General features: G+C 31.9%; 1 protein-coding gene across 1 annotated transcript; it reads right to left on the reverse strand.

Annotated features, from left to right (window-relative positions):
- Positions 1 to 3,459: 3,459 nt before the first annotated feature.
- On the reverse strand, positions 3,460 to 4,852 carry LOC131863198 (LRR receptor-like serine/threonine-protein kinase FLS2). Its single transcript, XM_059215087.1, has one exon. It carries the CDS (start codon positions 4,850 to 4,852, stop codon positions 3,647 to 3,649), a length of 1,206 nt encoding a protein of 401 aa, XP_059071070.1. The 3' UTR covers positions 3,460 to 3,646.
- Between the last annotated feature and the right edge of the window lie 5,711 nt (positions 4,853 to 10,563).

Below are 10,563 nucleotides of genomic sequence, written 5' to 3' on the forward strand. Positions count from 1 at the left end.
CCATTCTAGGTGCCAAAATATCCCAAGTAATTGCCCAGATAGTGAAAACAAAAAAAGTAAATAAAATGTACTTTGGAAAAAATCTTGAAAAAAGAGTAGTAGATTAAAATATAGGACTTCACAAGATTTCCAACAATGTTTGGGTTTTGAAAAAGGAGTCCAGAGGTGTAAGATAACTATCCTTAAAAGCACAAAACTGAAGGCTGACTTTGGAGGCTTTATACAGATAATTGTTCTAAAATATAACAAATTCACCTATAGATTTTGATCGGTGCTCAAACTAGTTTTCCAATGATATCTTGTCTATGCAATTTCGACTCCTATGACCTATTTATAGCATAAAACCCAACAACATATCAATTAGGGCTTTCAAAAATAGAAACTTTCCTGAAATCTTAGGTTTCTTAGAATAGAATCTTTTCAAAAATAGAAAGTTTCTTAACAAATTTTTTTATATAAATAGAATATTTTTGAAAATAGAAAGTTTCCAAAAATAGAAAAATTTTGACACTCAATTTTCTCCAAAAGTTGGTAAAAAATTGTCCACTTATAAATCCACACAAGAAGCTAAACTTGGTGACACTACAATACTTAAAAAAAAAAAACTCAAAGCTTGAGATGGGGTTTACTAAATTCACACTCTAATACCATATTGAATTTTACAACACAAGCCTAGAAGATCAAGCAACAAACTAGAACACCTTCCACAAATGAGATTAGCAAGAAAAATATGTCATACTCTTCAAAAGAAAAGATTACATGATGAAATTGCAATGCATAATGATGTTCTTATATAGAGAGAACAGAGATATTGTAACCTAAATTTAGGATAGCAAAAGAAAAAGTATAAGAAGATAAATAAAGCTCAAGTATTGCTAAAGTAAAGTCAAGCTAGTATTAGCCTAATTAAATAAAATTTAAAAAGAACCTAGGCTTATATTAGGTTATTAAAGTAATTAAAGAACCCAATTAATTAATAATTAGATCATTTTCCTAATTACTCCAACACAAATTCTCAACTCACTTAACACTTACAGTCAATTGACTCGTATACCAATTTGATGGGAAAAACTCCCAATTTAAATCATATAGTGCATAAATTTGATAGCAAATTGATGGATTTAAAATAAAAAACACCCAAACAACTACACACAAAGTTGTTATTTTATTTAACCAACAACTAGAAATACTCACAAAATGAAATCCAAACATAAGGTAGATGAAAAAAGGAAAAACAAAAATTTTATTAAACATAATATCACATTTACAAACCACTTCAAAACTCATATTACTATATATCATACAAATTATTCTTCGACAAGGATCTAGAGTTACACCCAATCACCATTAATTTGGAATTGCTCAGATCGCCTCATTCCTTTGCTTGTCTGGAACTACTTGATATTCAACTACTCTTTTCACAAACATTTGTATTGTTTCTACCACATTCCTCTAGTCTTTCTAGAGCTTAATGAACCTATTTAGGCATACAAACTCAGCTAACTTTTGAAATAATATTCCTTTTTTGGTTGTTCGCTGAAAAAATTTCTAGTCAATTTCAAAATTCAAAGTTACCTACCAATATTGACATAATTGACAAACAAATAACTACTACTTTATGTGTCAGGGAAAAGAGGTACAAATATCTAGGTGGTTGACAAGAGGTTGAGCAGTAAGTTCCAACATGCAATGGCTTTGAAGCCCCCCCCCCCCCCCCCAATGGCACTACTTTTATGATAGTATTTTGGTGGTAGGAAAAAAGGTTGACACCATTTAATCTATTCCCCAATGGCTTCGAAGATCAAGATTCTTAAGGTGTACGATAAAATTATAGGTAAAAAATATTTATAAATTAGATTGATATAAATTTGGATTTTTTTCAAATAGATTAATGGACCATTTAGTAAATTTATTCTCAATTAAATTGAATGCAATTCATCACAACATCAATGCCAAAAATCTAATGAGAGAGCGAAAAAAAAATAAAAAAAAATAATTTTTTTACCTTACAATATAATCTAGAAAATCTTAGTAATAGAATTACATCAAATTCAAATCAACATTTTAGATAATGCCAAATTATTCTTACTATCAAATTGGTTCTATAGACGTGCATATTTCTATTATATCGTCAATTAAGAGAACTCTTCAATAGCACAACAATAAACCTAGATGACATACTTGGGAAATATTTGTAAGATTGTAGTAGCTATTAATATTTGATGCAACCGAGAAATGTGGATATACTTTTTGACGACGAATGATCAATTATAGAGTGAATGCTACTATACCATACTTAGTCTAATGATCCATCTATTAAAGTTATTTTACATCATTCAAATAATTTAAAGAATAGATTATCTTCAAAGTATTGCATATGGTTCATGAACTAGTAGAATAAAGGCACATGATTTGGAACATCTTACTTGTTTTAAGAATTAATAGGTGGCATAAAGATTTTCCATTAAAGTATAAGAGAAGATAAACATCAAATTATTTAATAAAATTTAGATTATTAAGTTGTCTTTAAATTCTTTTTTGTCAATGAATTCTTAATTTGTTGATTAAACTAAACGTTTTTTAATGAGCACATCAAAGATTGAACCTTACTAAATACAAGACTCCCACATTTAAAAGAGCTGAAATGATTTAATATTTTTGAATTTTAAGATTAAAGAATAGTGAGGGGAGGGAAAAAAAGATAAATTTTAAAACCATCCATATAAAGAGAGGAAGTTCCATAAATAAGTTAATGCGATGCCTATTCACAAGAAAAACCTCATCTTCTCCATTAAAGTGGAAATGCTTTTCCAAGCTCCCAAAAAATGCAAATTGATGAACCAAACCTTAGAGGAAAATGTAGGAAAATACATTATGATTCCGATTAGATTAAGATGTCGAATCCTCCCTAAAATTTTCAATTCTATATTAAATTTCTTATCAGAATATTTATACCATTACATGGCCAATCGAGACAGTTCTGCAATAATGTGAAGGAAAATTCAGAGAGTAATGTCTAGCTAATATTTGCAAGCTTGTAGTAGTTATAGATCTCTGAAGCAATTGGTATAATGTTAGATGCATTTGTTTGGATAATGAATTCTCAATTAAAGAGTATATGCAACATATAGGTCTAAAACTTTGAATGAATTCTGTAAGAAGCCTCACGACGCATCCTTCAAAGGTATTTCAAATTATTCAACAACAAACTCAGTAACGGAAATTCTTCAATTCTTTTTCCTAATTTATTCTCTCAGGGCATGTTTCATAGTATTTATAGCATTCAGATTGATTTCATCATTTTCACCTGGGAGAATAATGCATATCGACGAGGGGAAGAAAATAAAAATATCAAAATTCTCAATATAATTAAACAATATATTACACATTATTGGAATATCTTGTTAAAAATTACACCTGAGTATATTGCATGAAAGTAGACAATGTTGTGGGCGAACATAAACTTGAAATGGCTAGCATGAAGCACTAAAAAGCACATTCAAAATGTCAAACTTTTGACGATTGATAAATGTTAAAATGGAAGAAGCTGCATTTCCATGGGTCATTGTCTTCCATGTTTCATTCGCATCCCTCCATAACATCTGCCCGTCTGTTTGAAAATCTGACCTCAGCCGCTTTTACAAGTTCACCAGGGAATGGAGCCTTGGAGATTGTTTTCTGACAAACTTAAATTCTTCAAGGCAGACAGATTTCCTAAGGAATTAGGAATGGTGCCGGATAACTTGTTTTTATTAAGGTAGAGAGCCTCAAGGTGAGTGAGCATGCCCAATTCAGGAGGAATGGTTCCGGAGAGATTGTTTGCTCCCAGATGAAGGATCTTCAAACCGCGGCAAGCGGAGAGAGTGGGTGGAATTGTGCCCTGTAGATGGTTTCTCGTCAAATCTAAAACAGTCAAGGCAGACAGATTTCCTAAAGAACTAGGAATGGTGCCAGATAACTTATTTCCCCAAAGGTTAAGAAACTGAAGGTGAGGGAGCATGCCCAGTTCATGAGGAATAATACCACTGAGATCATTTTTTGCCAATTCCAATTCAACCAAAGAGGATAGATTTGCTAAAGAACGGGGAATGGTACCAGTGAAATTGTTTGCTCCCAAGTAAAGGATCTCCAAACTCGTTAGGAGACTCAACTCGTGCGGAATGCTGCCATGCAGTTGGTTAAAAGTGAGTCTCAGGTCATGCAAACCGCGGCAAGTGGACAGAGTGGGCGGAATGGTGCCTCTGAGATTATTTATTCCCAAATCCAATTCAACCAACGCAGACAGATTTCCTAAAGAACTGGGAATGGAACCGGTGAGATTGTTTATTCCCAAGTAGAGGATCTTCAAATTTGTGAGGAGACTAAGCTCGGGCGGAATGCTGCCATGCAGTTGGTTAAAGGAAAGTCTGAGGTCATACAAATTGCGGCAAGCGGAGAGAGAGGGCGGAATGGTTCCTTGCAATTGATTGCTATAGAGCCAGAGTACCTGCAGATGGGGAAGTCGGCCGAGTTGAGATGGAATGTTACCAGCGAGGGCATTTTTGGAGAGGTCAAGGGATCGAAGAGAGGAGAGATTCCCTAGGATAGGAGAGATTATGCCGTGTAAGTTCATGCTCGATAAATTGAGGGTGACGACAGACTGAGAAGAACGATCGCAGGTGACGCCAGTCCAATTGCAGAGGGGCCGAAGGGGCGTCCAGTTGGGCTGTAAATTGTCATTGTTATTCCAAATGGCGGCTTTGAATTGCAAGAGCAAATATTGTTGTTCTTGAGAGATATTATTGAGATAGTGAGGAAAAGTGGAGATTGAAAAAATGGAAAACACAAAAGGGAATAACAATAGAGGAGCCATGATAGGATACAAGAGCAGCATGAAATGTAGACAAGGCATGAAACTCTGGATGCAAAGAGGATCAAATAAATTGGCGAAATCACCGCATAATATTGAAACAAAATATTATATTAATTAACTACCCCATGTTACACGATTCCAGCTTTGGTTGATTAGAAAACAAAAAATTATTTAATTATTTTGGGACCATTACAAATAACTAGGTGTACTCTTTTATTTCCATTTAAGATATTTTTCTATCATTATTAAAATATTAAAATGTAGATATGGCTTTTTTAATTTAAAATATTAATTATTTCTAATTTTATTTATTTTTAAACTTTACATGATATGACCATGATATGACCATGAATTAACTGATTTTCCATCTCTGTATTTTTGAATCTTCACTTAAATCCTTTTATGCTTTCTTCTCTTAAAACTGCTTTCCTTTTTTTCACACTCCAATGGTTCGAAAGAATACTAAGAATAGATTAAACTTTGACAGTTTACAACCCTAGTTCACTCACTTCCGATGATTTATTTGTTTGATAGTTTTGATGGCTATTCAAACAAGTTGCCGAGATTTATTTGTGGCATTTATAATCTGAGGGAAAGAGGGGAAAGAGTTCCATCAGAAATTGATATGATTATGGTTCCGGTGATAAGGTGGGTGGGCTTTAAATAGTAAAATCTAAAGCAATTATGACTTGTCAAAATATATGGCTAATATTCTAGAATTTTTAAAGAAACACTGGTTCATTTCTTTTAAGTAAATAATCCTCGGAGTGTGTTGTTTACTCATTTTCAGTTAAATTCTGATGTGTGTGTAGTCTAATTATGCTGCACTTTTTCTGACAAATATAACACCATACACTTATGTAGGCATGGGGAAATGGACAATTTTAACCAGAAGATTTTACTGCAAATTTTTCTTGCTGTTACAAACATAGTATTCATTTATTATTTTAATTTTCAAAGATAGGGAGAAGAGGAAAGGAATACATGCAAATAAAACTAATGTGTTAGAAGTAATCATACCTACCTTCATTAATATCAATTCAAGTATGATTTTGATTGCAAATCCCCTTGCGTTGATACTCATATGGTGTAGTTTTAAATGCAATTTAATATTTTTTTATTATGATTGTTGGGCATATACAATGATGTATGTAGGCTTTTTGTTTTAAGAAAATAATATGAAAAGACCTGTGTAGTGCTTTTGTATTGTTGTAGCAATAGCTTAAGCAACAAAAATTAAGGGAATTTTATTTTTTATTTTTGTGAGCGATAAAAGAGGAGCAACTCTAGGTTTAATGGATGCATATGTGCACAATTTTGACAAACCCACAAATTCCTCTGTTTAATAGAAACAATTATGATTATCGAGCAATCTCAATGAAGACATTATTATGTTTCAAGATTTATTAGATCTTGTAGACAATGGTTACCCAGAACCAGCTAATTCAGTAGCATGCAATACCCTAACTTGAGTAGAGAAAGATTTATTGAAGCATAATAAAAAGAAGGATTCAAAAAATCTCATTTTTTATCTTCCAAGGATTGCATCGACAACAAAATAGAAAAAAGTATGGGGTATTCCTCAAACTTCATAAGGATGAATCACTAAGGTTAAAACAACTAAGCTACAAATTCTATGAAGGAACTTTGAGCTAATACACATAAAAGAATCAAACACAATAGACTCATTCTTCACTAAATCATTGGTAAACCAAATCAAATCATATGGTGAAGCTCTTGAAGATGTGAAAGTAGTTGAAAACATTTTTATAAGTTTTAATACAAGGTTTGAATCAATTGTGCTGTCCATGGAAGAGACAACGGATCTCTCACACTTTTCAATTGATGAGATACATGCATCTCTCATTTTCCATGAGCATAGGCTAAGGAGGTCAACAAATTAAATTTCAAAACATTCTATCAAGACACAAGTCTCAATCAACCATGGTAGAGGTAGGGGAATATCAAATTTTAGAGGTAGGGGAAGAAATTCATATAGAGGTGGATGAACCAACCCATCAAACTCAAGTGGAAACTCAAGTGGAAGTGACAACCATCAAATGTCAACCTAAAATCAATCTCAAGGCCAAAAGTATCATAAGAGATCAATTCAATGTCATTATTACAATAAATGCGAGCATTATTTAAATGAATGTAGAAAGAAACCATATGATTCTAGACAACACACTATAAATTTACCAAATAAAACCAAAATCAAGACAACATGTTCATAGCTTGCAATGTTGCACAAGAAAATAAAAAATATATATGGTTTTTAGACTCAAGTTGTAGCAATCATAGGATTGGAATTTTAGAAATGTTTTCTAGTTTGGATAAGAGTGTAAAAGCATATGTCATTCTGGGGAATGATAATAATGTTTTGATTATGGGTAAAGGAAACATCAATATTCTAACCAAAAAGGGAGGAAAATAATTAATTTTGATATGTACTTCATTCCTAGCTTGAAGCATAACCTAATGAGTATTAGGAAACTTGTCCAATTGGGGTATAGAATCTTTTTCAAAAACAAAGAATTCATAAGTTTTGATAAATTTTCAAGCAATTAGCCTATAGCCAAGGTCGAAATGAGCAACAATAGAATGTTTCAACTAAGGCTAAAAATAGATTTGAAGATACAATTTTCTCAAGCATATCCTTCAACAAACTTACAAGAGGAAGAAGAGAAAACTATAATAATCACTCAAATAATCTTTCAAGATTAAATTAAAGTTAAAAATTGGTTATGTTATCTAAGATTTGGACACCTTTTAGTATAGGAAAACCATGGTAAAGGGGTTACCACTAATAAAAAACCAAATAGAGTATGTGAAGTTTGTATTTTAGGTAAACAACATAGAGAAGCATTTTGAATAGGAAAGTTATTATGTGGATGCTATTACTTCTTGACATTTATTGGTAATTTCACAAGAAAAACATGCGTCTACTTTTAAAAACATTAGCATGAAGTGCTTGGATATTTTTTGTCAATTCAAGGCTCTTGTTGACAAGCAAAGTGGGCATCACATTAAAGAATTGAGAATAGATAGAGGTGGTGAATACATTCAAAATGAATTGATAAAGTTTTGTAAGGACCATGTGGATTCCACAAAAAAATTACTACAAGGTATACCCCTCAACATAATGGTACCACTGAAAGAAAACATAGAACAATTGTGAAAATGGCACTGAGCATGTTGAAAGAAAAATATTTGTGAGATGAATATTAAGTTGAAGGTTTAGCATGTGCAACATATATAACGAATAGATGTCTCACTAAAAGTGCAATCAATATGATTTTTGAATAAGCATGGAGTGGAAGAAAAATAATGTTTCTCATATGAGAGTTTATGGATGTGTGGCATATGCATATATTTGGAATGAGTTGAGAACAATGTTAGACAATAAAGGAAAAACTGTATATTTGTGGGATACAGTGATGAATCCAAACTATACAAGTTGCATAATCTAATCACCAAAAAATTTATAATCAGTAGAAATGTGAAATTCATAGAAGGTGAATAATGGGATGGAATTTAAAATGCAAACAATCAATATTGAAGCCAACCTACAATATGAAGAGAACCAAGATTTTATGCTAGTAGGTGCTCCTCTAGTTTTGATTTTTTCCACACCCATTCATTCTCAACAAAGTGGTCAAATGACACATTCATCAAGTGCAAGGGCAACCCCACACACTCAATAAATACACTCTATCAAATGCACCATGCAACAAACACAATCTTCAATTGGTACTCTTGGCACTAAACCATCACATTCTACAAGTTCAAGTGACATGTCAAACCCCACACTAGCAAGATTGAGGATACAAAAATTAAAAGTTGAAGAAAAAATAATTTATGATAAAAAAGAAGGTGAAAAAAATAAATGACTAACTTCTCTTGTTTAATTTATATTCACATGTAGATGATCCAAATAATTTTGAAGAACCAATTACTGAAGAAAAATAGGTAAATGCAATGGATGAAAAAATCGATGCTAGAAAAAAGAACTAAACATAGGAGTTAGTGAATCATGCACAAGGAAAAGAAGTGATAGGATTGAAGTGGAATTAAAAACCAAATTGATTTCAAATAGCAATGTGAAAAAGCGTAAGGTAATTCTTGTGGAAAAAGGCTATTCACAACAACACAATAGATTATAATGAGATTTTTATAGTGGTAGCCCGTTTATATACTATATGGACAATATTAGACATAGAAAATCAACAAGAGTGGATAGTATATAAAATAGATATGAAATCAGCATTCTTCAATGGTTTGTTAGAAGAATAGGTCTATGTGGAGCAGCCACCTAGGTAAGAGATGTTGTGCCATGAAAACAAATTTTACAAACTCAAGAAGGAAATCTATGGACTTAAGCAATCTACAAGATCTTGCTATAGTAGAATCGATTCATATATTTTACAAAATTACTTTAATATGTGTTGCAATGAGCCTACATTGTATACTAATATGAATGAGAAAGGTGAGATCATAAGTGTTTATTTATCTTTCGAGGACATGATATTCATAGGTGATTTATTGATTGACATGTTCAAAGAAGCTATGAAAATGAAATTTGAGATGACTAATTGTGGTTTAATGTGGGTACTTTCTTCGTATATTCAATTCACACTCTAACTATGCAAGTGATACTTTGAAAATATTTAATATGATGAATTACAAAGAAGCTCCAACACCAATTTTGACAAGTTTCAACTTGAGTGAGATTGATAAAGGACCAAAATTTGACTTAACTTTGTGTAACAAACTTGTTGGTAGTCTCATGTATCTAATAGCCATAAGGGTAGACATAACAATTCTTGCTAGTCTCATTCCAAGGTTCATGGAGTATCCAAAGTTTATGATTCACAAGCAGGAAAAATGATTTTGAAGTATGTTAGTGGAACAAAGAACTATGGAATACTGTACTCAAGTTCATATGATTTCAAGTCAATATTATACATTGATAGTGATTGTGTGGGTAATATAGTTGATATGAAGAGCACTTCATTCTTTAAAAAAATAATTGGATCATGTATAGTATCATGGTCTTCAAAGAAACAACAAATTGTCATTCTTTCATCTGCTAAAGTAGAGTATGTAGTAAATACAGGGGTAGCATGTCAAACACTATGGTTGAGAGGAATATTAAAATAATTAAGACATTAACAAGAAGAGGCAACAAAGATCTATTGTGACAATAGCTCAACTATTATATTATCAAATAACCCAATTTGTTGGGTAAGTGCACAAAGATGGTGGTCAAAAAGGGGGGTATAAGTGGACACTTTTTTTCTAAGATCAGGTGAACCTGAACTTGGAGGCAAAATTTGAAATTCATCCACTCATGATATGAAGATAATCAAAGAACAAATATTGTAGTACTCTGAATCTAGTTTCCAAAATACTAAATTTTTTTCAAAATTGGATAAGATTAACTAGGTCAAATCCTTCGCGCACGAAAAATAGACCCTCATTTTTTCTAAAAAACATAACATAGTGTCTAACGTGCACATCAAAAAAGTCATAGTTAGAATTAGTATTTTGACAAATCCTTTGGCAGAAAGATATTCAAGAGTGAGCACTAGAAGATATGTATTTTTTTGTAATTTTTTGTTAAGTATATGTTTTTATATTATTTTTCCAATTGATCACATCCTGAAAATTAGGTACATGTTCATGCACGAAGCATAAGTTGCACTAAACAA

This window comes from Cryptomeria japonica, unplaced genomic scaffold, assembly GCF_030272615.1.
Source record: "Cryptomeria japonica unplaced genomic scaffold, Sugi_1.0 HiC_scaffold_57, whole genome shotgun sequence".
In the NCBI taxonomy this organism is placed as follows: Eukaryota; Viridiplantae; Streptophyta; class Pinopsida; order Cupressales; family Cupressaceae; genus Cryptomeria; species Cryptomeria japonica.

What these genes read in the sequence shown, in the direction of transcription:
- LOC131863198 (XM_059215087.1), bottom strand. Translation starts at nt 4,852, where the DNA reads ATGGCTCCTCTATTGTTATTCCCTTTTGTGTTTTCCATTTTTTCAATC.